At 39.8% G+C, this 27,441-nt stretch overlaps 2 protein-coding genes across 4 annotated transcripts in view; both read left to right on the top strand.

Moving 5' to 3' along the window:
* The window catches only part of LOC117536664 (nucleolar protein dao-5-like), a 36,471-nt gene extending 23,330 nt beyond the window's left edge, over positions 1 to 13,141 (top strand). The window contains exons 8-29 of the mRNA XM_034201616.1: positions 3,142 to 3,264; positions 3,360 to 3,485; positions 3,571 to 3,693; positions 4,973 to 5,125; positions 6,518 to 6,568; positions 6,666 to 6,791; positions 6,877 to 6,999; positions 7,082 to 7,246; positions 7,730 to 7,780; positions 8,948 to 9,073; positions 9,159 to 9,281; positions 9,364 to 9,528; positions 9,619 to 9,825; positions 9,919 to 10,032; positions 10,447 to 10,566; positions 10,681 to 10,806; positions 10,901 to 11,017; positions 11,121 to 11,224; positions 11,712 to 11,831; positions 11,972 to 12,133; positions 12,360 to 12,503; positions 12,590 to 13,141. Coding sequence (XP_034057507.1) covers positions 3,142 to 3,264; positions 3,360 to 3,485; positions 3,571 to 3,693; positions 4,973 to 5,125; positions 6,518 to 6,568; positions 6,666 to 6,791; positions 6,877 to 6,999; positions 7,082 to 7,246; positions 7,730 to 7,780; positions 8,948 to 9,073; positions 9,159 to 9,281; positions 9,364 to 9,528; positions 9,619 to 9,825; positions 9,919 to 10,032; positions 10,447 to 10,566; positions 10,681 to 10,806; positions 10,901 to 11,017; positions 11,121 to 11,224; positions 11,712 to 11,747 — 2,279 coding nt within the window. The 3' untranslated portion in view covers positions 11,748 to 11,831; positions 11,972 to 12,133; positions 12,360 to 12,503; positions 12,590 to 13,141. The remainder of the gene's footprint in view (positions 1 to 3,141; positions 3,265 to 3,359; positions 3,486 to 3,570; positions 3,694 to 4,972; positions 5,126 to 6,517; positions 6,569 to 6,665; positions 6,792 to 6,876; positions 7,000 to 7,081; positions 7,247 to 7,729; positions 7,781 to 8,947; positions 9,074 to 9,158; positions 9,282 to 9,363; positions 9,529 to 9,618; positions 9,826 to 9,918; positions 10,033 to 10,446; positions 10,567 to 10,680; positions 10,807 to 10,900; positions 11,018 to 11,120; positions 11,225 to 11,711; positions 11,832 to 11,971; positions 12,134 to 12,359; positions 12,504 to 12,589) is intronic.
* A 551-nt stretch (positions 13,142 to 13,692) lies between these two features.
* Positions 13,693 to 25,650, top strand: LOC117536685 (probable C-mannosyltransferase DPY19L4). Of its 3 annotated transcripts, none has more exons than XM_034201652.1 (19): positions 13,693 to 14,083; positions 14,218 to 14,379; positions 15,508 to 15,629; positions 15,716 to 15,806; positions 17,409 to 17,530; positions 18,258 to 18,403; positions 18,666 to 18,789; positions 18,885 to 19,019; positions 19,720 to 19,851; positions 19,978 to 20,079; positions 20,207 to 20,280; positions 20,421 to 20,579; positions 21,050 to 21,169; positions 21,268 to 21,388; positions 21,538 to 21,633; positions 21,780 to 21,862; positions 21,947 to 22,079; positions 23,300 to 23,458; positions 24,531 to 25,650. In XM_034201652.1, the coding sequence occupies exons 1-19, from the start codon at positions 13,996 to 13,998 to the stop codon at positions 24,693 to 24,695; spliced, it is 2,334 nt and encodes a 777-aa protein (XP_034057543.1). In that variant the 5' UTR covers positions 13,693 to 13,995; the 3' UTR covers positions 24,696 to 25,650. The 3 variants fall into 3 exon arrangements, with proteins under 3 accessions (XP_034057543.1, XP_034057545.1, XP_034057544.1); XM_034201653.1 differs by having other exon boundaries at positions 13,694 to 14,083; positions 21,577 to 21,633; XM_034201654.1 differs by lacking the exon at positions 23,300 to 23,458.
* The last annotated feature ends 1,791 nt before the right edge of the window (positions 25,651 to 27,441 follow it).

The raw sequence follows: 27,441 nt of genomic DNA, 5'->3' as shown, positions 1-27,441 counted from the left end.
GTTCACGGGGTTTATTTTAGTTTTCCTCAGTTTTGACATTGATGCAATTCTTTTTGGCAGTTTTGATCATGGAGCTTACGTCATTTCTTAGTCTGTTTCTTTCAATTTTGAGTTCAGTCACGTGGGCCTGGAGTTCACTGCTCGTGCTTTTGGAAAGCATTGATTGACTTTTATGAAACTCAGAGCATTTTTTGTCTCTGGTTTTCATGGCGGTCAGTATGCCGGAGTGCATCCACGGCTCAGCGCGATTTTTTACCCTGGTTGTTCTTAGGGGGGCCAAATCATTGAGTATTGCAGAGAATTTGTTTTTGAAACCAAGCCATGTTTCTTCAACTTGTGTACCACTGAGCTCATCTGACCAGTCCAGGCTCTCCAGTTCTAGGTTAAAGGCCTCGCTAGAGTAGTTTTTGAGGTCTCTAGATATGACTGTTTTGTGACAGCCGGCCCTTTGTTTTAGCTTTTTGCGGGTACAGAATATCATATAATGATCACTTAAACCGCATGCTATAACCCCTTTACTGGAGATCCTGGACTTGTCAGAGGTCAGAATGAGATCAATGGTAGTTTGTGTTGTTTCACATACCCGGGTGGGTTGGGTGATTAGCTGGCTGAAGCCGTGCAGATCACAAATCCTACTGAAGGACTTGAAGACGGACGTGTCTTTACGTTGCATATCCGTGTTCCAGTCTCCAATAATAATTGTCTCTACATCCCCCACATCAGCCAAACACCCATCTAATGTATCATAAAAGTCACTCTGTTCCGGTGGTCTATAGATTGTCCCGACTATTACAGATTTAGCATTGTCAAAAAGAATTTCAACCCACACAGATTCAATATTTTCATGATGCAGGTCAGTACGGTTTTTGAAATTGGTGTCTTTATGTATGTACATGCAGACACCACCTCCATTCACGTTCCTGTCCCTTCTCACTACAAGATAATCTTCAATTTCAATCTCTGAATCTGTAATGGAATTGTCCAATTTGGTCTCAGGAAAGCATGATATGCTTGCCTTACCATTCATGAATAGCTGCCTGAGTTCAGCCAGTTTGTGTCTCAGGCTGTTAGTGTTCAGATGAAAAATATGTAGTCCATTTTTGTTGCTTAAATGCACAATGTCGTCAGCTTGCAGATATTTGTCTTTGTCCGTTACAGCAACCGGCTTGCGGCCTGCCGTGGTGTTTGGAGAGGTGGGCGCATCCTCACAAGGACCCCTCAGTCTAGAGGCAAGAGCTTCGGAGTTAAGAGGCGGCGTCGCTTACGTCTCTCTTACGTCCAGGCGGGGGCAGGGGCAGATTTGTCGTTGAAGTAGATGCTGAAGACCACAAAGAAGTCTTGCATTTCACATGTGATGTTTGTAAAGTTCCAAGTAAAGTCGTGCCTTCCATTTCGTTTCGTAAGAGGATAACCAAATCGAACAGCGCTTCTATACAATCGGCCATTGTTGTTGTTGTCGATGTGAGGGATATCCGCGCGGTTTGGATTTTATGAAGCAGGCACGTAAATGGTGACGTCATGACACAGCAGCCGCAGCTCTGGGTGGTGTGAACAGAGCGGGAGCAGAAAAGGGAAACCGGAGCTGAACCAGAAAAGCTACCGCTCGGAGCTAGAAAGGGAAAAGCGCTGGTGTGAAAGCCGCATTAGACAGCTATATGCCTTACATTTTTGCATACATTCACAGTAAATATGTATTCAGTATGATAGCTGTCTAACAGAAGTTAAATTAATTTCTCACTTATTCTGACAATGTACTTAACCCCAAATAAAAATAACCCAATAAAAATAGTTGTTAAATAATAGTGAAGTCACGTTGTAATGACAATAACTCATCCCTCTCGAGTTTTCTTTTTGTGCTTTGCCAAAAGCCACTGTGTCAAATGTCCTTCTTTTGTTGCCGTACAGAGTTGTCCAATATGGCGGACCATCTCGCACATGCGCACTGCAGATCTGCAGATCGGGTAGTGACAGTGACAACGACACGGAAGAAAACAAAAACCCCTGAAAATATTAAATTAATGAGGACTGTAGAAACTGGATTTTAAAGCGTGTTTGGTGACACTCTGTGGCACAGGGACTGTCGTTTAAGTATCGCGGACCAGCACACGTAACTGCCGGTGACAACAATCACAACAAACATTTAGCTAACTCAGAGGCTAACAGCTGCAGTGCAGTTCAAGCAGATTGGCGCGTTTCGGATCCAGAGTATTGATTAACTCGTACTGAGCAACACCATGGACTGCAACACGGCGGACGTTCCGAGTCAAGTGGCTCAAGACCCTCCAGGTTGTTAGCCTTACTATTTGTTTGTTTTGTTTATTTAACGCTAATTCATATCCAAACGATGTATTGGACTGCGTTGCAGCTAAAAGCTAAAATTAGCTTACAGTATTGAAGTAAAACACTACCACAACTGCTTTTACTACTGTGTATTTTAACAGTGAAGATGGTAGAGTTTCAAACTGACCAATACAATGACATTATTTACCAGGATAGTATTTAAGAGAGTTTGATAGGATTAACAGTGTTGAAAGTAGTTAAAACGGTCTACCGTAGATGGGTAAAATGTTATAGTAACGTTACTTTTATCTCTCAATTATTTTAAACTGTTGTATCTACTATTACTTAAAATAAACTCTGTAACTACAGGCGACAAACAATCATCCTTATGCTGTAACTTTAATATAGAAAAAAAGGAAATGTGAGCAATGTGTTAGTAGATTAATTTGTATGCACTATAGTGGTCTATACTAGTGGTACTACTGGTAAAAAGCTGTGGCGGGGAGTTGTTTAAGCACTGTACCTCAGTAAAATGTTATGGTACTTTTGATTTCAGAACTTGTCCCCAAAGTGTTTTTAACTGTTCTAATACAACTTTTACTTATGTGTCGAAGAAATCCACATTTGTATTACTCAATTGTGGACATGCCTTCTTTTTAGTCTCTAAGTATCTGTTAAAGAGTGTTAAACTTTAAATACATTTCTGAGTCAAATGTTTAGTCACTTCCAATATCTGGAAAATACTTTCTTAAATCAGATAATGCATTTGGTAGAAATGTTTTGTTAAACTTTTATGATCATTTTAATAGACCAAATTTGAAATGTTATTATTGTTATTCATCTCATTGTGTCTCTGATCAGGGAACACCTGCTCTGAAGATGACGTTCCTCTCTCAAAGCTCCAGGCCAAGCCAGACATTGAGGAGAAGCAGTCACATGAAAACACACACAGCTCGAGCATTAAGTCAAAACAGGACACACGTGGTGAGTTCAAAACAATAAAACAGACTGCCAACAATTTGTGATGGTTAAAAGCTAAGGTAATACACGTTGTATGTTAATGTCTTCCCCTGTTTTAGCTTCTGATGACCCCTCAGATGATGAACCTTTGATCAAAAATAAAAAAGTCTCTGCTCCAGCTGAGGAAGTGGAGGAAAAAGACAACACGTCACTCAAATCAAATGGCACAAGTGACAAGAAAGCAGGTTGTTACATAATCATGTCACTTACAACATTTCAGCTATCTATAAAGTATGGCTTTAAATCTTTTGATATATCTAAACGTTTCAGATAAGAATACAGATGATGACTCGGATGATGAGCCTCTCATAGGAAAGGCCAAAAAGCCCTCAAAAGCTGCAAAGAAGCCTTCCTCGGTCTCTCCAAAGAAATCAGTTGATTTGAAGAAGAAAGGTAACATACACTCACCAGCCACTTTATTAGGTACACCTTGCTAGTACCGGGTTGGACCCCCTTTTGCCTTCAGCTTCACCTTAATTCTTTGTGGCATAGACTCAACAAGGTGCTGGAAACATTCCTCAGAGATTTTGGTCCATATTGACATGATGGCAATCGCGCAGTTGCTGCTGATTGGTCGGCTGCACATCCATGATGCAAATCTCTCGTTCCACCAAATCCCAAAGGTGCTGTATTGGATTGAGATCTGCTGACTGTGGAGGCCATTTTAGTGGCAGTAAACTCATTGTCATGTTCAAGAAACCAGTTGGAGATGATTTGAGCTTTGTGACATGGCACGTTATCCTGCTGGAAGATGGTTACACTGTGGTCATAAAGGGATGGACATGGTCAGCAAAAATACTCAGGCAGACTGTGGCGTTTTAACCATGCCCAAGGGGCCCAAAGTATGCCAAGAAGATATCCCCCACACCATTACACCTTCACCACCAGCCTGAACCGTTGATAGACGCCAGGATGGATCCATACTTTCATGTTGTTTACACCAAACTGACCCTGTGGTCCAAATATTGCAGTAGAAATCGAGACTCATCAGACCAGGCAACATTTTTCCAATCTTCTATTGTCCAATTTTGTTCAGCCTGTGCAAATTGTAGCCTCAGTTTCTTGTCCGTAGCTGACAGGAGTGGCAACCTGTGTGGTCTTCTGCTGCTGTAGCCCCTCTGCTTCAAGGTTCCACATGTTGTGCGTTCAGAGATGGTCCTCTGCATACCTTGGTTGTAACGAGTGGTTATTTTAGTTACTGTTGCCTTTCTATCATCTTGGACCAGTCTGGCCATTCTCCTCTGACCTCTGGCATCAACAAGGCATTTTTGCCCAGAGAACTGCCGCTCACTGGATATTTTCCCTTTTCGGACCATTCTCTGTAAACCCTTGAGATGGTTGTGTGTGATAATCCCAGTAGATCAGCAGTTTATGAAATACTCAGACCAGCCGTCTGGCACAACACCCATGCCATGTTCAAAGTCACTTAAATCACCTTTCTTCCCCTTTCTCATGCTCTGTTTGAACTTCACCAGGTCGTCTTGACCATGTCTATATAATGCATTGAGTTGCTGCCATGTGATTGGCTGATTAGATATTTGTATTAACAAGCAGTTGAACAGATGAACCTAATAAAGTGGCCAGTCAGTGTGTGTTCTCTACATTGACATGTAACAGAAAGGTGCTGTTCTCTGTAGCAGACACGTAATTGTAACTATCATTATTTACACAGAATCCCTGGATAACGATGATCATGATTCGGATTATGAGCCTCTAAGTAAAGCTGGCAAGAAACATTACCCCAAACGTGAGAGAAAGTCACCATCTGGGACTCCTAGAAAAGCGGCCTCAGTCAGATCACAAAGGAACGCAGCAAGGAAAAAGGGTAGGAGTTCAAACTTCTAGTATTTAGAAACTTTACTACTCTATATCACTCTATAAAGAGCCGGCTCAAAGAGCTGGCTCTTTTAAGTGAACGACGGGAGCCGGCTCTCGCCCGCGAACGAGCCGTTTTTTGTTTTTTTTGCGGAGGGATCTAGATCGGCATGAAGGCACATTATGCAATGTGCACATTATCCCGCTTATTACACATGGCCACATTCTCAACAAAATAACGACATGACTCCCAATAGTAATTGAAATGCTTTTATGGATTTAGAAAATGATTTTATTGATTTAAAAAATAGTTTTATGTATTGATTTAAATTGACAAGCATTCGCTAAGAAAAGTAGTCCGTTGTTACTGTTTGAACTAACGTAGCAACGGCAGGAAGTGCTTCGATAGTGTTTTTGAGGAGCTTTTTGATTACAGATTTGAAAACATCGTTGCTTGCTTTAAAAGTAGCACACTTCATGATGTCAGACCTTGGAAAGTATCTAGATATCCCTGCCCTAATGCCAAAGGAACTGCCAACTGAATATGTGTCGCCGTTTGATGTCTATGTCTGGACCGCTGCGTAAAAAGGAGGGTTTCTGCCCCATTACTTCTCTTCTTACTTCTATAAGAATAAAACACGGAGGACGGAGATCTCTTTTCCTCCCCCTCTACTGACAGCCCAGCAGCTGATCTCAGAGCACGCTCCCTTCTCCTGCAGGGGGGCGTGGTCAGCTGCAGCTCACAGAATCAGCCCCCTGCAAAAACAGCGCTGGAAAAAGCAAATGGAGCGAAATGAGGCATGGCTCAAATGCAGGATCTTTTTGGTATTTTGAAGAAAAAAAAAATATTTATATACTTTATATAGGTCGATACAGTAGCCCCTTTTTTTTTAAAAATAGTTTGTATAGGTGTTGCTATCTGTTTTGTGTAGCGTGGTTCTACAAGCAAGTCAATGCATTCATTGGGTGGTATCAGAGATTTACACGGGTCTGTAAATGCAATGAAAACAATTGGCCACAGCAAATCATTTATATTAAACTTTATTTACTCTTGAATACTTCAGTACAAAGGATGTATTGAATCATTTAAGTGATATATGTGTACACAGAGCTGCAGATCGGGTAGTCACAGGCAATGTGGCTGAGTTTTGTGCGCGTTCTGGAAAGTGAGAGAGTAAGCTACTACGGAGTCCCTTAAAGCAAAACAAATCTGCGGAGTCTAGAAATGTTTTTAAATCGCGATTTTTCGTTTCAGCCATTTCACAAACCGTAGGAAAGTAAAAATGCAAATTAATCGTTAAAATCGCCCAGCCCTAGTCCAAATATATTGTTGAACTTGTAAGTCATTTTGCCAGACCAAAATGTAAATGTTATTACTGTTTTCTTCATCATGTCTGATCAGAGAATAACAGCTCCTGCTCTGAAGACGACATTAACTCAAAGGACGAACAAGGTGAGTTAAAAAAATAATAAGACTGACTGTCAACAGTTTGTAACAGTTCAAAGCTAAGCTGATGCATTCTATAATTGTATTCCTTCCCCTGTTTTAGCTTCTGATGACCCCTCAGATGACGAGCCTTTGATCAAAAAGAAAAAAGTCTCTGCTCCAGCTGAGGAAGTGGAGGAAAAAGACAACAAGTCACTCAAATCAAATGGCACACCTGACAAGAAAGCAGGTTGTTACATAATCATGTCACTTACAACATTTCAGCTGTCTATAAAGTATGGCTTTAAATCTTTTTATATATCTAAACGTTTCAGATAAGAATACAGATGATGACTCCGACGATGAGCCTCTCCTAAGAAAGGCCAAAAAGCCCTCAAAAGCTGCAAAGAAGCCTTCCTCGGTCTCTCCAAAGAAATCTGTTGTTATTAAGAAGAAAGGTAACATATGTTCTCTACATTGACATGCAGGCTTTTCTCTGTTGAAGAAACGTATTTGTACTTACTTGCTTTTCTCACCCAGAATCAATGGATGACGATGATGACTCTGATGATGACTCTGATGATGAGCCTCTGAGTAAAGCTGGCAAGAAACATTACCCCCATCGTCAGAGAAAGTCTCCATCTGGGACTCCTAGAAAAGCGGCATCAGTCGTCGGATCAAAAAGGAACGCAGCAAGGAAAAAGGGTAGGAGTTCAAACTTCTAGTATTTAGAAACTTTACTACTCTATATCTCAATACTTTTTCCCCCCTTTACAAACATATTTTTAAGTATAATACAAACAGGTTAAACTTGACTTGTGCATTGATCAGTAGTCGTCTATAAGCAACATATTTACATGTGCTTTGCTAACCAAACTCAAGTACTTTCACTACATATTTTTGATTGCAGGAGTGGTCACTAACCTATTTATAGGCTACTGTTTTATGACAATGTTTACTTAAGTTACCTAGTTAAGGAAATATTTTGTTATGGGATATGCCTTGTTTTCAGTCTCGTTAACTATACACACATTTCTGAGTTAATTGTAGAGTTGGCTATAAGTAGTGGAACATATACTTAAATCAGGATATGTATAGTAGACAAAAGGGAATTTTGTTGGGTCCAAATATATTGTTGAACTTGTAAGTCATTTTGTTATTACTGTTTTCTTCATCATGTCTGATCAGAGAATAACAGCTCCTGCTCTGAAGACGACGTTAACTCAAAGGACGAACAAGGTGAGTTAAAAAAATAATAAGACTGACTGTCAACTAGGGATGCTCCGATCGAGATCGGCCGATACTCACTCTCTACCGATCAATCGGTGCTCTCTAAACATGCCGATCGCGAGAGCCGATCGCATGACGTAAAATACATGACACTTTTCTCTGTGAGCGGCAAAACAAGCTCGCCAAAATGGCTTCACCGGTCTGGCATTATTTTAAGGTGTCCGAAAAAGACAGTAAAATAGCGGTATGCAACGTGTGTGAAGCAGAAATCCTGCAGCTCCGCCCGCCGGACAGGTAAGCGCAGCGAAACACACACACAGGGAGAACCAGACCGCAGTTCATTTCCTCATATTCCAAACGAGAAATTACGGTAGCAAATCACCCGGTTCTTTACGACCAGAACTATTAACGGGATACAAACCGGAGGAACCAGGCATGGAGGGAGGTGGCAGAGACAGTGGGTGAAACTGGTAGGTTTTCGCCTGTTTGGGGATTTTATATATATATATATTGCTCGCATAAAATCCCTGGGGTTTTTTGCTTTGTATGTCGGGGGCGGGAGATTCATGTGATTGGTTGTTGGTCGCAAAAAATCCCCAAGCTTTCAGACACGCTCAGCTCCAAGATTTTTGAAAAGCTGCTGTGTGGACGTACCGTAAGAGTTAGACCTAACACACGTAGCTATTTTATACCTCTGGAACAAGCTAAACTAGTTATTACAAATATATGTATTCTTCAGTGTCGGGTCACTAATTACTGGATCAGTGAGCTGCATGAGATACTGACAGGCTGTCAGGAGAGGGAGAGAGGGGGAGAGAGGAAAAGAGAGCGCTTCCGCTAATTTCTCCCGTGTTATTATCCAAAGTGAATGTAAACTTGAATAATGTACATCATTTGAATGTAATAATTAAGTTGATTGTTGTTTGTGGAAGCTCCAGTGAATGAGCCGCATTAACTGAGTTTTAAACATCACTTTAAATGGAAGATTTAAAGTGATGTTTAAATCTTCCATTTAGGCCCCGCCTACTCGATCGGATCGGCGATCGGTATCGGCCGATACTGATTCCGACGATCGGCCCCGAAATTGGCGATCGGAGCATCCCTACTGTCAACAGTTTGTAACAGTTCAAAGCTAAGCTGATGCATTCTATAATTGTATTCCTTCCCCTGTTTTAGCTTCTGATGACCCCTCAGATGATGAACCTTTGATCAAAAAGAAAAAAGTCTCTGCTCCAGCTGAGGAAGTGGAGGAAAAAGACAACAAGTCACTCAAATCAAATGGCACACGTGACAAGAAAGCAGGTTGTTACATAATCATGTCACTTACAACATTTCAGCTGTCTATAAAGTATGGCTTTAAATCTTTTTATATATCTAAACGTTTCAGATAAGAATACAGATGATGACTCCGACGATGAGCCTCTCATAAGAAAGGCCAAAAAGCCCTCAAAAGCTGCAAAGAAGCCTTCCTCGGTCTCTCCAAAGAAATCTGTTGTTATTAAGAAGAAAGGTAACATATGTTCTCTACATTGACATGCAGGCTTTTCTCTGTTGAAGAAACGTATTTGTACTTACTTGCTTTTCTCACCCAGAATCAATGGATGACGATGATGACTCTGATGATGACTCTGATGATGAGCCTCTGAGTAAAGCTGGCAAGAAACGTTACCCCCATCGTCAGAGAAAGTCTCCATCTGGGACTCCTAGAAAAGCAGCCCCAGTCGTCAGATCAAAAAGGAACGCAGCAAGGAAAGAGGGTATGAGTGAAAATGTGCACGTCAAAAGTAATCAAAAATGCTTTACTTGTAAAACTTTCACCAAATATTTATATGTTTTGTTTGTTGTAGTTAAATACGATGAGTCTTCCGGTGACAGCTCAGATGATGAACCACTGGCACCAATGAAGAGGAAGTTGACAAAGGCGCCTAAAGACAGCAGCTCCGGTGATGAGGATGTGCCCTTGGTGAATCTGGCTGCCAAAAAGAAGGAACCAGTGAAGAAAAACACAAAGAAGAAAACTGCAGCGCAAGGCAGAGGGTCCACAAAGAGACGAGGTATTGTAGCAGGAATCATGACATGATCAAAACATGATGCTGCTTTGTAGGTGACATTTTAATATCCTTACTTCTGTGGCTGTTGTTTGACAGGATCCTCTGATGGAAGCTCAGAGGATGAACCCTTGAGTAATCTTTCGGAAAAGAACAAAGAAACCAAAAAGGCTTCAACTCCGAAGAGGAACACAAAGTCAAAAAATGTGTCAGGTAAAGAGTCCAGCTCAGCCAGTGTTAGCCAGTTGGAGTGACAGAAAAGAAAACACTTATTGTAACATCAATAGTGAGATTCCCAACTCTTTGCTTGAAAAACAGATACTCATGAAATCTTTCTTTTTGTGTTATTGTGAGTATTTTAAAGCATTTGTTCTTGTCTTTTATTAATATTAAAATAATTACAACTTTTTTTATTTGATTTCTAATTGTGTTATCTCATTCAAAGGCAATACAAAGGGATATACAACAAATTGTAAAGACAGGAAAATAAATACAGGAATACAAATTCTTTAAGCATTGTGTATTCTGTAGTATTACAGTATTTTACAATATAGAAAGAATAGATTAAAACAATTATGGATTTCTATTTTCTGTCAATCATTTATGTTTGATTCATATATTTTTTAGAGTCGACAAGCGATAGTCCGGACGATAAGCCCCTGATTAATCCTGGGAAAAAGAAGAGCACAGACGGACAAACAAAAGTCGAACCGAAGGCTTCACCTGCGAAGAAGAAGAGGAATGCCGGTGACAGAAAATACAAATTGACAGTGGAGATAATGTGGTTCCTCAGCAAAAACGTTACTGGATCAACAAATATTTATGTCTGTGATTGATGTGTTTTTATTACTTATTTTTCAGAGTCAAAAAGCGACAGCTCAGACGATGAACCTGTAATTAATCTTGCGAAAAAGAAAACCACAGGCACACAAAGAAAAATCAATCAAAAAGCTTTACGTGCAAAGAGGGAGACGAACACAGGTGACGGTAAAATGCAAATCTTAACACCAACAGTTGAGATAATGAGGTAAACACATTCCTATTATTTGATGTATTTATGTTTCCAATCATACTTTTTCAGAGTCAACAAGCAGCTCAGATGATGAACCCTTGAGTAATTTCGGGAAAAAGAAAACCGCAAACATACAAACAAGGAAGAAAACGAAGGCTTCACCTGCAAAGAAGAAGAAGAACATAGGTGACAGAAAATCCATGTTAAACCACAACTTAGAAAATGGTTTATACTGTGAAGCACATACCTATTGTGTTAGGTATTTATGTTTTCAATTATTATTTTTCAGAGTCAGAGAGCGACAGCTCTTATGGTGGGAAAAAGAAAAGCACAAACAAAAGAAGAAAAAACAAACCGAAGGCTTCACCTGCTAAAAAAAAAAGAGGATTACAGGTGACAGTAAAAAGCATATCACTACACCAGCAGTGTAGATAATGTGGTTCCTTATGAAAACCCCTTCCCTAGAAACCATTTTTTAAAAGGCCCTCTTTCCTGTAGTGTGTTCTATAGGTTTAATGCATGTAAATGGTCTGCAAAGGCTCAAATCCCTCCGTTTCCTCCAGAGAGAGTTTCTCTCCCACCCACTACCCAAACCACACCCCCTTCGATAACATAAAGACATCACGATGTAACACTTACACTTCCATTAGCTAGCGCTCCAACACATTGTACAAGATGGGGTAGGGACATCTCCATGCAGTTGTCCAATCACAACAGTATTTTTGTACGTGACAGCATGTAAACACGTCACGGTAGGAGTACAATATACATATATCAAACTGAAAAGGTGCATAACAGGGCCCCTCTAAGAAGACGTGGTGTTCTGAAGCATTCTCTTATTATCTGTCTTGCACTGACGTTAAAAATAATACTTTTTCAGAGACGTCAGGCGACAGCTCAGATGATGAACCCTTGATTAATGTTGGGCAAAAGAAAACCCCGGACAGACAAACAAAAAACAAAACAAAGGCTTCACCTGCAAAGAAGAAAAAGAACGCAGGTGATTGTAAAATCATACACACAGTGGAAATAATGTCGTCCTAAAAGCAATAGTCCTCACTGGATAAAGAATATTCAACAATGTGTAGAATTGTAAAGCATCTAATATTCTGTGTCATGCATTTGTGTTTTATATTTCAGAGTGGACCAGCAGCAGCTCAGATCTCTCCGATGGCAACTCGGACTATGAACCCTTAGTTAATCTTGTGAAAAGGAAAAGTACAGGCAAACAAACGAAAGCTTCACCAGCAAAGAAAAAGAGGAACACAACTCCCAAAAAGCCAAAAAAGAAGAATGTTTCAGGTAAAAAGTCTTGGCTAGTAAAGATATATAAACAGAGTTAAAATACATAGCATAACAAAAAGAGTGTAGGACTATTTCTAGAAGCCAGACAATGTGTTCCTAAAAAAAAAACATGAAAATAAATATTAAAGAACATGTAGTATTGTAATGATTTAATTTTTTAATTTATCAATCTGTTTTTTGTTGTTGTTATTATCCATATTTATGTATCATTCTTTTTCTTCAGCGTCTTCAAGCAACCGTTCCGACGATGAGCCTTTATTCGAAGCAGCTAAACACCCACAAGTGACCAAACTCATGAGAATAATTGTGGAGAGGTGTGATCTGGAAGAAGCCGGAGACATAGGAGGCCTGCACAAAACCAGTCCAGGTACTTATTACATGATCAAGTCATTGTATATGTTACTATAAAACCTGAAAAAAAAGACTAACGTTATTTCCTACACTCCAAAACAGAAAAAAAGATTCCTGATGATGAAATGATTTCGAACATCGACTCACCAGAAGAAGAATAAGCAGATTAAATACTGGTTATGGTGTTTTTTTGATAGTTTTATTGTTGAAAGTGGAAATCTGCCAGAGAGATGGCTCCTTAAAGAATCCCAGTGATATTGTTAAGTTTAAATGTGTGTTTTGTATACAGTACATACATTAGGTGTTGGGAAATTTACTCCCATTTTTTTTTTTTTACTTTGGGACCAGATTTAGCCGGTTCCTGAATTTTTTTTGATGTCGTCTTTTATGTTCTTTTACTATTTTTAATATTGTTTGCACTAATTGTGTTCTCTCTGGTTTTAAATGTTTTTAAAGAATATTTTAACACATTGATGTAAGTGATATTTGTGCTTTCTATGAACATTTTACTGTGTTCACAGCCAATTGAAAGAAAGAAAATACTGTTCAAAAGCAATTTGAAACATAGTAGGACATTGTTTTTGTATTAGTTTGTGTGTTTAATCTAGTATACTATATCGTATAGAAGAAAAAATAAAGTTTTTTTAAAATTTCTACCAAAAGTTAAAGTACTTATTATCCAGATTGGCCAATTTCGGAATGATATATATATGTTTTCATTATAAATATTGATGCATTAATAGGTTTATAATAGCTTGTAAGGTGGAACTATTTATTATTATTTTATTTACTGCTGGGTAGTTTGTGAATTTTAATCCAGGTGTAACTAAAGTCCTATAAGTGCTGAGTATGTTTTATATCATTAATCCATATCTGAAAAATAACTTAAGCAGGTATTAAATAAATGTAAAAATACAATACTAGCTGGAATTGTAGTGGGGTAGAATAACAAAGTAGCAGAAACTAGAAATACTCATGTTTGTAAAGGACAAACTTCCTCATAATTGAACTTAAGTACAGTACTTGAGTAACTGTACTTTTACACTACTGGCAATAGGAAAGATGAGGTACAAGTTACCATACAAGCTGTATTATCTATGGTTTAAATGGATATGTATGTCTATAGAATATATCAAAAGAGAGCTATGCAATACTACACATAAGACCACAAGGGGTAAAGCACCGGTGGGAGGCAGCTAAATGCTACAGATGCACTTACTGCATCTGAGCCTACTCTGCCGGAATGATGAAGAAGAAGCCATCTGCGACTTCCGCTGTAAGAGCCCACAGTCCAGTCCATACCACCAATACAAAAACTGCTGATTTACAACTTAATACAAGACAACTTGAACCAGAAAAGGGTTGTTTGTATTTCGGCTTGTCACCTGTGTAGTACCACAAAGCGAAGTACTGATTTGAGGGCTCTTGGGTTAGCTAACCTCTTGTTAGCTAGCATGCTGGTGTCTCAACACACCAGACAACTCCTCTCGGATTAATCGTATCTCGTCATGACTGAGTTAAAATGTCGGAAAAAATACACTTTGGATGGAGATAAAGAAGAGAGAGAGAGCCAACATGAACCTGATGTGCAGACAAGTAAGTTTGGCGAATTTAGCGCTTTGCTAGCTAAAACGGTTAGCTTCCTGTTCAAAAACATCCGGGTAACTTACATTTACATTTGTACACAGTTTGTCGTTAAAGTACCTAACTGTTGTTACCTTGTATTAAAGAGCCGGTGAAAACAGAGGAGGATGAGGTGACCAGTGGCAGAAATGGAGCCGGAAAGCAGCAGAAAGATGAGGGTGAGGTTAAAGAAGAGGACGCTCAACATAAAGAAGAAGAATCAAAAACACCCGAGTCACCTGTTAAAAGATCCACGAGATCTTCTGCAGGTAAGTTAATGCCCTGCAAACTGATCAATATTAGTGTCAGTCCACTGTTTTCCCCCCACTCTACCAATGCTTCTCTGATCATCTTTTTGTATGGCTGTGTCACTTCTATACAACGTTTTATTGTACTCAATAAGCCTTAATGTTTTGTGACATTTAGGAAGACCTGACTTTAATCATATATTATTGTGTAAAAAAACATTTGTAGGCCTATTATTATAATAATAATCCTTATATTTATTATAGCGCTTTATCAATGACTCTCAAAGCGCTTTACAAATACACATTACACATACATATCATACATACATGTAATGGTCATTTGTAGGCCTATACTTCCTCTAAAACCACATGTCTGTATCCTGAGTTGCACAGGAAATGCTGATGGACAGATACAACAATCATACCAGCAATTCATACAATTTCACTCACCTTCATAGGAACACACTAACAACTTGAAGGGCAAAGTGAAAAAGAATGCATTAATGCAACCCTTGATTCAGATATGCTTCAAAATGTAAAGTTTTCTTCATCGGCCCATGCTACTACCTTTCACCAACTTTCATGAACATAGGTCAACTAATGTTTCTGTTATCCTGCAGACAAACAAAAACTGAACTTAACATAACTCTGTGTAGGAGGTTTTGATTAACTAAAAATATGTGAATCTAGACTAATTGATCTTTTTGTATTGCTCTCACTACCTTGTTTAACCTCGGCAATCTCACAACAGGCTTATAGTACCTTTTTCATGTAAAGTGTGTGCCAATTAATTTGTTCTTATTGTTAATCACAATACAAACATTTTTGTATCTAATTTAAAGCTTAAGAACAATACTGAACTATAATTCAGCTAAAAAGAGTTGTAAAATAACTGGAAATAGTAAAAAAAAAGAAAAAAAGTTGACTCGTTGTGCTGAGACAATTTGGGATGCACTTGGACCATATCAGGAGTTACAAGTTATTTTGTTAACATTGTAATGTTGTTTAAGACATAGCCTCAAACACTTCATCAGCAGTTTAAAACTATTTAATTCCTGAGTTTCTATGAAAATACAGACAAAAACGTGTCATTATACTAATAAGTATGATGTGATATATGGTGTGTTCACTGGTATATGTGCTCTGCAGGTTTTTTGCAGCGCCTGGTGAGGGTGTTCTTCGGATGTCTGGCAGCAGTTGCCTGTGGCATGCTTTATGCAGCGTATCTGTCTGCTTATCATGACAGGAAGTTCTGGTTTTCCACTAGACAGGTGGGTGACTTTGTTTTTCAGGAGTCTGCCTGCATTCATTTCAAGTTCACTGCATCAATTCTGAAATTCACTTACTTGTGTCTCAGGAGCTAGAGCGGGAAATCACCTTCCAGGGAGGCAGCGGGCTCTACTATTACTACTACAAGCAGATGCTGACTGCAACACCTTTCCATAGAGGTACATTTATTCTTATTCTAGAGAGATATTAAATACGACAACAAAACGACTTACTTACTACCTATAAATGTCACTATGCCCTTGTCAATCAGCTATGTGGTGTATACAGGAAAAAAGGATCGCTTGTGTATACTCACCAATATAGACTAAAAACCATCTTGTGCAATAACCCACGGCCTCAACAGTGCGATGAACACTTTTGCATTTTGCTCTTGTTATTAGTAGCTGCTACTAGGGATGGGAATTTGAAAGCAAATGTATATTCGAATATTCGACCCCCCAAAAAACGGTTAACCGGTTAACCGAAATGTACATATCTTATAAAAAAAAAAAATGTGGGTACAAATTTTTTTTTTTATACCCAATTTTCTTTCAATAATTTTTGGAAATAAATAAATACATGTTCAAATAAGTGTAGAAACCACGTCGAATTTGTCAAATGTATTGACCTGGTGATCACAGTTTGACAGCTATAGGCCTACAGCTTTCATGTGTGGAGGCGATTCACAATCAGTCCAGCTGTAGAGAAGACCCTCTCAGCTGGAACGGAGGTTGCGGGTATAGCATGTATATATAAGTTTAATTTGGCATAGTTTGACCTCTGCACCGCACTCACTAACCTGGTCGAAATATTTCCACACATTACTCCTTTTTGACGCCATGTCTGTTGTGTAGGACTCTTCTTAGAGTGTAAATAATTACCGGACTATGACTGGTAAAATATGTTGAATACCGGCAAAACTAAATCTCTCCAGTCAAAATGTCTATGTATGTTAGCGCCGGAACCTCGCAACGGCTGCGGAGCTCATTTGCGCCACATTTGGGCCTAAGATGAGGTTTGAGTCTGCGTGATCTGCGTGTAGGGAGGGGCAGTAGCCATATCATTAGCTAGAACTAGCTAGATCTGATGGATTTGGACATAAACGCGAGTGAAGTATAACCGGACGTGAGAGATTACATTACATTACATTGCATTTAGCTGACGCTTTTATCCAAAGCGACTTACAATAAGTACATTCGACCAGGAAGACACAACCTTGAAGAAAACAGAATCATATAAGTACATCAGGTTTCATAGAGCCAAACATTTCAAGTGCTACTCAACTGGCTATAGATAAGCCAGTCCTTTATTAGTATATAAGTGCTTTGTTAATAATTCTATCGCTCGAAGTGGAGTCGAAAGAGATGAGTTTTCAGTCTGTGCCGGAAGGTGTGTAAGCTTTCTGCTGCTATAGAGATCAGCACCTGCAGCTCTGCCCGCTGTGAGGGGCCGGTGAGCGGAGCAAAACACACCTTTAGACGTCACCTAACACATTTAGCTATGGCACAGTCGTATATATATAAATTGAATTACTCAATTTGATAATATGTAATCAACTTAGGCATCACTCCCAAAAAAAAAAATTAATACAAATGTTCAAAACTCATATTCGAATACATGAATAATTGTTCGAATACCTGAATAATTTCGAATATTCGATTAATTGTTCCCATCCCAAGCTGCTACTTCACTTTATAATGTTAGTTTTCTTATTTTATTTTGTCTGCATTGTACATTTCCCTGCTGTGACTAAAAGCATGTGTAATGTTCTGATTTTGCAGGGTTTTATGAGCTGATGATGGATAACAGGACAGTTGCAGGGCAGACCATCAACGCAGTGGTGCGCTTGTCTCTGTACCCAGAGCTCATCACCAGCTTTATATACAGATTCACAGGCAGCGAGGTGAGGGGGGTTTTGTTGTTTCTGATATGCTATGGACTAGACATTGGTGTCATATTTGTTTATCAGATGGAGAGAAGGAAGAAAGGTACTAAATACTGTATTTACTGGCAAACACATTGAAAACTATCATAATGCCTTGATTTTTTATGTAGCGATTGGTTAAGAGCATTTTTATTTTAGCTGGTTTGACTCAGTTTAACAAGTATTACTAGAGACAGTTAAATGAGTTTTTTACCTGTCAGATTCATTGGTTTACCATTGGAAATGACCCTGAGGTGCCATGCTGGGTTGTATTTGATCTTCTCAGTCTGGTCCATGTCAACACAAGTGGAACTGCATGGCACAAGAAGAAGCATTATTTAAAGTCACAATAAAAGCCCCAAACTAAACCGACCAATGCCGAGTACAACAATGATTCTCCATGTAGTTTAAAAAGTCTCATCTGCTGCCATTGCAGTGTACTTTTCACATAATATTGCAACAAATTATTCAGTGCACTTGGTAAGGAAAAGTGGAGGGAAGTCAACTTTTGCTTTAACGATAGCACCGAACAGCAACATGGACTTATTTTGTAGTATGGTTAAACTTAATTAGATTACATCAATAAGCACACCGTATCACCCCGACAGGGTGAGCAGGATCCCGACGCATAGCTGGAGGTTTTGAACCAATGTCCAAATTGACCAGAATCCCATATTCAATACAATGTTTCTGTCTCTGCCTTCAGGAGTTTGTGGAGCCAATTTACTTCTACATCGGAGCCGTGTTTGGGCTGCAGGCGATCTACGTGTCTGCCCTGTTTGTGTGTAGCTGGGTGATGAGCGGCACCTGGGTGGCCGGCATGTTGGCCGTGGCCTGGTATGTGATCAACAGGTAAGAGCAATCATGCGGCCTGCTTTCTCTGCATGCCTCATCTATATTCTGCTTCTGTCAATGTGTCACTTGTTGTTTGGTTAGGGAAGTTTAAGGTTCTATTTGTTTAGCAATCGTTTGTGTTTGTTGTTTTGGGCATTGCTAATTTTTCCGAAGTCATTTAACTGCTTTTCATGGTGTTGCTGACCCTTTCTTGGGAGTGGGGAATCACAGCGCATGTTGTGACATAACAACAGGACATAACAGGTTATTTCTTCCTCAGACCTGACACAACCAAAGTGGACTATGCAATTCCTCTGCGGGACAACTGGGCTCTGCCTTACTTCTCTTGCCAGGTTGCAGCTTTGACTGGATTCCTGACTAATAACATCAGCTCTGCCACCGAGGTGAGCCTCTCGTGAACACAAAAACATACTGTACCATATCAAAGTGAGGTGTAATTCTGCATTCACACACAGTGATGCACTGTATTTCTCTGCAGCTGTTTTGCTATCTTACCATGAGTGCCACCACCTTCACCTTCCTGCTGGTGTGGGAACACAGCCACTACGTGCTCTTCCTCCAAGGCCTCTGTCTTTTTTTCCTCGACGCTTTTGACCTTTTGCCATCACGTAAGGTAAGGGAAGTTAAGAAATCAAGAAAAAGTCCAGCACCTAAAAAACACAATTTATCTTTTTTCAGAATGAACAAATACATTATTACATATTTATAATTGACCTGTAGAGGTGCTAATATGCTGATTGTGTTACTTTCAATCACCCAGGCAATGTATCCTACTGTTGTCATGCTAAGCTAACCCCCTTTGCCTGAAATGCCTCCATTGGACTCCTTTGTTTACTTCCTGAACATAATGACATAATTATGGAACACTTGCGCTCCTATTGGCTTGCGCTCCAACACATTGTATGTAAGGGGCGGGACAACTCTTAAGAGGTTGACCAATCACAACAGAGCAGGCCAGCTAACCAATCAGAGCAGACTGGGCTCTGGTTTCAGACAGAGGGTGAAAAGAGGTGCTGCAGCACAGGAAGTATGAGACAAATAAAGAGCTTTTTGAACATTAAAGCCTGGAGACATGTCAGAGTAGAGACACTAAATACAAACATGAACTTGAACACAAAAGTTCATATTTAAAAAAATAAATAAAATAAAATATGAATGAGCATTATCTTTCCTCTTTAATATTTTACAAGAACCAGTGTGTCTTCTCAAATATAACTTTGTTGTGGCCATAATTATGCTTATTAACACTTTGCCTTTTCCTTTGTTTCTCTTCTCATTGGCTCTCTCTTCTCCTCTCCATATGGGATGTATAGATGGCAGAGATCCACATGGTGTACGTCAGCGCTTTGCTCCTGGCCTTCTTTTCACAGTTTCAGAACGCAGCCCTCCTCAGCTCACCGCTGGTCAGCCTCCTGATTGGCACATGGGTTGCCAGGAACTACCAGGTAGAGTTAGCTGCTCCTTCACATCAGAACAAAAGAAAACTGAGAAAGATTTTCTTTTGTATTCGCCAAGCTGCAGTTGAAACAGGTGAGTAACACCATCTCAATGCTTTGTTCTGCTTTTCGCAGCAAAAGATGAAGACGGGCCCTTTTCTGTCCAGAGTGATGAAGCTCTTCGTATATTTCCACCTAGTCTTTACCACAGGGATCACCTTCAGTTATCTGGTCAAGGTAAAATCAACCACAATATCATGTAATTGATTCAACTCAAATAGCATTCTTTTTTATACATACTTTTTATTGATTATCTGTGATTGTATAAAACTGTTGGTTTATCACCATTGTTTATCTTATACAGAAAGTCGTTCAAGGAGATGAGAGTGACTTCTTCTTGAAATTCCTTGAAGTCAAATTTGGGCTCAACACAACAACGTGAGTCACAGCTCTTAAATTAAATGTTACAATATAGGCTTACACAAAGCTCCGTCTATCCATATTTAGGTTTGTTTTCTGTCAGTATAATCGTATCCAATGTAATCTAATTGCAATATTTTCTTTTCCTTCTTTGTCAGTGACTTCATCACCAATTTCCTCCTGTGCCAAGAGAGTTTCCAGGTCCCGGCTCAGGACTTATTTCTGCGCCTGACGCAGGCCTCAGTCCTTCCCTTCTACTTACTGGTGCTCACTGTGTGCCTGCTGTCCACCCTGCAGACCATTTACAGGAGACTCAGGTTAGAGATTTGTACAGAAACACTGTGCATGGGGCTCATCATGGGTGTATTTAAAACAATTACATTTTACAGAGCTGCTGATCAAAATGAATACCAGCTACACATTCCTGACCCGCCAGCTCATAGCGTATTCAGGATTATAAAAATGATTTCAACAATAATGTAGCTCGGGTTAGAACCTATCCGTAATCATGACACCCACTGCCCATTATTGCTTATTATTTGTGTACTTAAGACTATGCTATATATTTTTTTCTGTGTACTTTAGTTTGTTTCATTTGTTCGTTTCAATGTTTTTTGTGTTTTTTTATTATTTTATTCACAGAATTTCAGAAATGTAAACTGCAACGTGTAATTTTAATGATCTATTAATGAGCTGTACATTAGCAGTAATTGCATATTATCGGACACTAATTCTACGAATATAAATGTTTCTGTACAACATTAATAATAGTTTTTCTTTAATACAGTGGGCTGCCGATGAAAACCAACCTCAAACTTGAAGATGGGCGAATAGGAGAGCAGCCCGAGGTCATCTATCATGTTTTTCACACGTTGATTTTTGGAGGCCTGGCTCTGCTGTTTGATGGGTATGTTGATCATTTGGAATCCTAACATGTTTCTTAAAATATATCATTGTTAAATTGTAATGACACAACAGCACATTGACTGTTTGTCTTTCACTCAGGATGAAATATTTATGGACCCCGTACGTCTGCATGTTCACAGCGTTCGGTGTGTGTTCTCCGGAACTCTGGATGACTGTGTTTAGGTGGCTCAAACTCAAGTCCATCCACCCTGTAGTTCTGGTGAGGGGCCTCTGATATTCACTTTTAACGGCAACCTTTCTTAGTAATAAAAAGTGCATTATTTTGGATTTTCTCCTGCTAAATACCCTCAAAAGGGCATTTTAAGTTGCATCAATAACTTGCCACATTGTGTTGCTTCCTTTTTAAAGTATTATTATCAGTTGTTAATGGTTGCTTATGGCCTCCAGTCTCTCATCCTGAGCACAGCGGTTCCTACCATCATTGGTTTCAGTTTGTGGAGAGAGGTGAGATTTTCAGCTTTTTTAAGCTCTTTATAAGCGTCTTTGAGCATTAGGAAAAGCGCTATAAAAATCCCATGTATTATTATTATTTATGTCAAATATTTAAAGAAGCATACATGGCCTTACACTGCTCTTTCTCCTTTCTGCAGTACTGCCCTCGTGTCCTAGCAGAGCTGTCAGAAGTGCAGGAGTTTTACGATCCAGATAAAGTGGAGCTGATCAGCTGGATCAAGTGAGTCCTCATATCTTTCTGTATTTTTAAATATATCTCTAAAGTCTTTATTGTGGCGGTTAACTTCCTCTTGTTGTCATGCAGGTCACAGGTTCCAGCAGCGGCGGTCTTTGCCGGCAGCCCTCAGCTGTTGGGAACCGTGAAGTTGTGTTCAGGTGCAACCGTGACCAGTTTACCGCTTTATACAGACATCAAGCTGCTGAGGAGGACTGAAGACGTGAGTGAGATGAAATATTTATTCTGAAGGAAAATAAACTAAAGAAGAACATAGATTCAGATGCAGTGGCGTAACTATCGACGTTGCACCGGGGCCCAGAGCCAGCCAGGGGCCCAGAGCCAGCCAGGGGCCCAGAGCCAGCCAGGGGCCCAGAGCCAGCCAGGGGCCCAGAGCCAGCCAGGGGCCCAGAGCCAGCCAGGGGCCCAGAGCCAGCCAGGGGCCCAGAGCCAGCCAGGGGCCCAGAGCCAGCCAGGGGCCCATGCAAAAATAAATAAAAAATATGTTTTTAATATATATATTTTTTTTTTTTTTTGGGGCCCCAATGGCATTGACCGGTTCTCGCGCAGTCTTCAAAGTAACCAAGCAACCTAAATGAATTTGTCTGTCCAATGACCTTGCTCCCTCTCATGTCATGTGATACCTTGCGTGACGACCGAACCGTTTAATCAACCTGTACTGTACTATAGCTGCAGCAGCAAGTTCGGCAGCATTATAAAAAATGTAATAGCTTGTATTTATAATGTACAGTAAACCAAAGCACAAGAGCAGCGCTCAAAAGAGAAAGGACAAGAGAGAACAAGGAGATGTAACAGCTAAACTGACGAAATTAGACCGTTTTTTTGGTCATACATCGTCCTCGAAATCGAGCGCTAACGTTAGCAATGTTGACGTGCAGCGTGAGCCGGAGGCTAACGATAGCTCACCACCATCATTGCCATCTAGCTCCACAAGTGAAGCTTGTATCCGTGGCCGTCGCTGTGCAACCTTCTTCTCCAGCCAGCCAGGAGGAGAGGCTGGATTTGGCTGTGCCCGGCGGTGGTCCAACAGTTCCCCCAAGGGCCCCAACCGATAGGGGACTCTATGACGCTATTGAGACCCCTGATGCCAAGATCAAAAGCTATATTATAGCGACCGGTCCATTTAGGCCTACCGGCCCATTCCCCAGAGACAAACATCAAGGAAACAGGTGTAATCCTCTTCTTAGTTCGCTGTGCCGTTGTCAGGCTGTGGTGGTCTGAGGCCAGGGCAGACTGTTGTTGATAGCCAACATGTGGCGCTTCTGAGTGGTTGTGTATGTCCGTGCGTGTGTGAGCGCATCAGTGTGCGCTTATGTTTGGGGGGATGGGGGGGGCCTAAACAATATTTGCACCGGGGCTAATCACAACCTTGTTACGCCACTGTTCAGATGAGTTAAGTAACAACCATTGTTTTTCTTGCAGACTTACCAGGTGTATGCAATGAGATCTGCAGAGGACATTTATAAGATTCTGACTTCTCAGAAGGCTAACTATGTGATCATCGAAGAGTCCATTTGTAACGAGCTGAGTGTTAATAAAGGCTGTAGAATCAAAGATCTGCTTGATATTTCCAATGGACACGTGAGTTACAGTATGAACTTATTATTTTACCACAAGCTGCAGATTCCCCTCTGTTTATCTAGTAATGCTGTTGCCATGAGTTGAAAAGAGCAAAACACCAAAATCTGAATTGTGAGGTTTTCATTTTCAGAAACAAAATGCTATTGTTTTTTCTTTGTGTTGCTCTTGTCCATTACTAAGAGACATGTAAATACTACAATGGTACATTGTACTGTATATCTAGATATTGAATAGACAGACACAGTTTAAGGGAATAGCTTGGAAATGAGCTGGGCGTTAGATATTTATTCATTTATTTTAAGAGGGACAGTGCACATTAATCAACATTTCTGTAAATGTGCCAGTTAGCCAAGAGCTAATTTTCATCTAGTCCCTGGACAACGATGATAGAATTGATTCCACTCTCATGACCGATTGTTAAATATCGAACTTCCAATGGTAGACAGTTAGCTTAGCATAACATTTGGAATCCGGGATGAACGGCTAGCCTGACCCTGTCAAACAAGAACATAATTAGCATATCTAAAGCTAACTAAAATATATATATTTTGTTTATTTTATGCACAAAAAAAACCATATAAATGTAATATTTTGTAGTTGCTACGGGGTTTATAAACTGGAATTATTCTTGGCTGGAAGCAGTTATTTCTGTATTACAGCTAAGCAATTTTTTTTCAAACGCTGTGCTAATTAAATTCAAATTCAATTGAAAGGTTTTATTGTCATATGCACAAAGCTACCGTGTAGAAATGGCAATAAAATGCTTCGGACCTGAGCTCCTCCAACAATGCAACATATATATAATAAAATACAAAAAGCTAAGCTAAGCTAACTGAAGCTTCATATTTACATTTGAGGCATAGGAGTGTTATCAATCTTCTAACTCTTGGCTTGAAAGTAAATCGGTATGTCACCCGACATGTCAATCTCTTTAAATGCATGTTCAATATGGATACATATAGTTAATAACAATACAAGAATTATTATAAATACAGCTTGTGTATTCTGAGAGTACTATATGTCATGTTCTTAAGGAAGTCATTAACATCCCATATTATCTTGTGTGATTCAGGTGGTTTATGACAAAGGAGAGGTTTACTCGTTCTCCAAGCACGGAAGATTCTGCCAAGAGATAAAGATGAACTACTCGCCTTATACCAACTACTTCACCCGGGTCTTCTGGAACCGCTCGTACCACGTGTACAAAGTGAACGCTGTCATCTCCTTTCAGTACTGACAGCAGCTCCACCTTCCTGCTGAGACTCCACTGAGCCTGACTCTGCCCTTCTCCAGTGTTCCTTGTCCAAAACACAAAGGACTCTGGGAAAATGTCTTATCACTGGTTCTTTCCACATCCTGGCGATGGTGATGATGCAAATTCTGACATACATATTGTCCTGGTTTTGGCCTACGCATTGTTAAAATCAACATTAAATGTCCCATTTTAGGATAAAATATGCCATCAATCAAGCCATGTGTTACTGCAATGTATTTAATGAAGGGAGAGTTTCATATGTGAGGAGTGTGCTCACGTTGTACAGAAGCTGAGAGCAGGTGTGGTTGATGAGATTTTGCAAAAGGGAAGTGATAAAGTAAAAGTGAGCAATGTTAAAGAACATTAGCCCTTGAATATATATTTGCAGCTCGTTAGCAAACCTTAGGACGATGAAAAAGTTGTGATATCACATTTGAAGTGTAAAGCTGCTGCAAAGAAAAGAAAGATGAACAATTGTGGAGAGACAGTTTGTTTTTAATGTGCTCTGCTTTTCCCATTTTAAACAGGCTTTCTTTTCAAATCCCCCTCGTTTTATGTGAAATCATATTTTGATTGAACATGCATGGACAAAGGCACAACATGTGCGAACTTTCTTCCAGCCTTAAAGTGAAGTGGATGCTGGTTCTGAAAATACTCATTTCCAACGCTTTGTGTCATCAAGCTCTTCATCTGGATGCCTTATTTTGAGATGTATGACCTGACTGACTGTTTACCATCACACTTTAAGTTAAGCCTCAGCCTGACCATTTCACCTCCTCTGGTTCTTACCTAAAGTATTTGGTGGTTATTTCCTCTGGTGCAATAATGTAATTCTTACCAATGACTGTCCCTCTGCAAAAGGCCAAGCAGTAAATATTAGTTGTTTTTTTGGATTATGGAAAATAAAGTGTGTATGAGTTGATAAATACAAAGCTGATCTCTACAGTCTGTTGCCCTTTGTTTGGATAGTTTCTATAATTATTTGTATAAGTTAATATGATGGTCCCTTTTTCATGCAAATTGGAAGGAATAGGGAATTAAAAAATAACTTTTTATAGAATACAGTTGCAAGAAAAAGTGAACCCTTTGGAATGACCTGGATTTCTGCATAAATTGGTCATAAAATGTGTTCTGATCTTCATCTAAGTCACAACAATAGACAAACACAGTCTGCTTAAACTAATACCACACAAACAATTATATGTTTTCATGTTTTTATTGAACACACCATGTAAACATTCACAGTGCAGGGTGGACAAAGTATGTGAACCCCTAGGCTAAAGACTTCTTCCAGAGCTAATTGGAGTCAGGAGTCAGCCAACCTGGAGTCCAATCAATGAGACGAGATTGGAGGTGTTGGTTAAAGCTGCCCTGCCCTATAAAAAATACACACCAGTTTTGAATTTGCTATTCTTAAGAAGCATTGCCAGATGTGAACCATGCCTCGCACAAAAGAGCTCTCAGAAGACCTACGATTAAGAATTGTTGACTTGCATAAAGATGGAAAGGGTTACAAAAGTATCTCTGAAAGCCTTGATGTTCATCAGTCCACGGTAAGACAAATTGTATATACATGGAGAAAGTTCAGCACTGTTGCTACTCTCCCTAGGAGTGGCCGTCCTGTAAAGATGACTGCAAGAGCACAGCGCAGAATGCTCAATGAGGTGAAGAAGAATCCTAGAGTGTCAGCTAGAGACTTAAAAGGCGCATTCACACTGTGGTACTTTTCACACAAAGGTTCATGTGAACTCTTTAGTTCGCATGAACTAAGTACAGATCGCGTTCACACTGGAAAAAGTCCATGGGGGTGGATTAGGCAAATTAAGCCGCTGACGTCACTTGTTCTTCTTCTGCTTTGGGTTTACTGGCAGGCCGCAAACCACTTCACGGCGTATACTGCCGCCCAAAGTCCCCGGAGTTGGGGAATAGCTTCAGTAGAAGCTGCTGGGAGTCCCAGCAGCTTCTACTGAAGCCTTCCGAGTAAATCGCCAGAACGCCGACACCTCCTCATCTCCACCACTCCTATGTTTTATTTTGTGTTGCCATAAGTTAGTCTCTCTGCGTTTCTGCGCTGGGCTAATGCTAATGCTAATAATTCTAATGCGAGGATAATAAAATGGCGGCTTCACAAAACTTTTTGGGAGTTTTACGGGGCGTGGTTTGCAATCCGCCCAGCCAATCAGAAATATAGCTCTTTTCTCACAAGAGAGCCGCACGAAAGTCCCTGCTCTCTAGCAGGGACTTTCAAGGGGGTAAAAAGGTTCACATGAACTAATTTTAGTACCGGCTCTTTTTGGTGTGAACGCGATAAAAGAGTTCACATGAACTAAATTCACATGAACCTTTGTGGGAAAAGTACCGCAGTGTGAATGCACTATGGGCATAGATATGTCTGATAATTATTTGTGTGAACATAAAAATAATTCGTGTGTAAATATGTGATTTGTAAATTTAAAACAACATCCACAAATGCATTTAAAAGATTTGCAAACTCACAAATACATTTGCAAGTGTAAAACGGATCTGCAAATACGCTAAATATGTTCACAAATAAAAAAAAAGATCTGTGATTATCTCTTTAACATTTACACCTTTCGATCAGGCATTTGTGAATCCATTTTGTATTTGTGGACCAAAAATGCGCTTGCGGGTCTCAAATCTCTGTTCACGGATCTCAAATCTCTGTTCACGGATCTCAAATCTCTGTTCACGGATCTCAAATCTCTGT

Source organism: Gymnodraco acuticeps, unplaced genomic scaffold, assembly GCF_902827175.1.
Source record: "Gymnodraco acuticeps unplaced genomic scaffold, fGymAcu1.1, whole genome shotgun sequence".
In the NCBI taxonomy this organism is placed as follows: domain Eukaryota; kingdom Metazoa; phylum Chordata; class Actinopteri; order Perciformes; family Bathydraconidae; genus Gymnodraco; species Gymnodraco acuticeps.
This window is presented reverse-complemented; position numbering and strand designations above follow the sequence as displayed.

Coding starts and splice junctions, on each gene's coding strand:
- LOC117536685 (XM_034201652.1), top strand. CDS start 13,996: ATGACTGAGTTAAAATGTCGGAAAAAATACACTTTGGATGGAGATAAA. Junction 15,807..17,408: donor TGCAACACCTTTCCATAGAG/GTACATTTATTC, acceptor CTGATTTTGCAG/GGTTTTATGAGCTGATGATG. Junction 20,080..20,206: donor CCTTCAGTTATCTGGTCAAG/GTAAAATCAACC, acceptor TATCTTATACAG/AAAGTCGTTCAAGGAGATGA.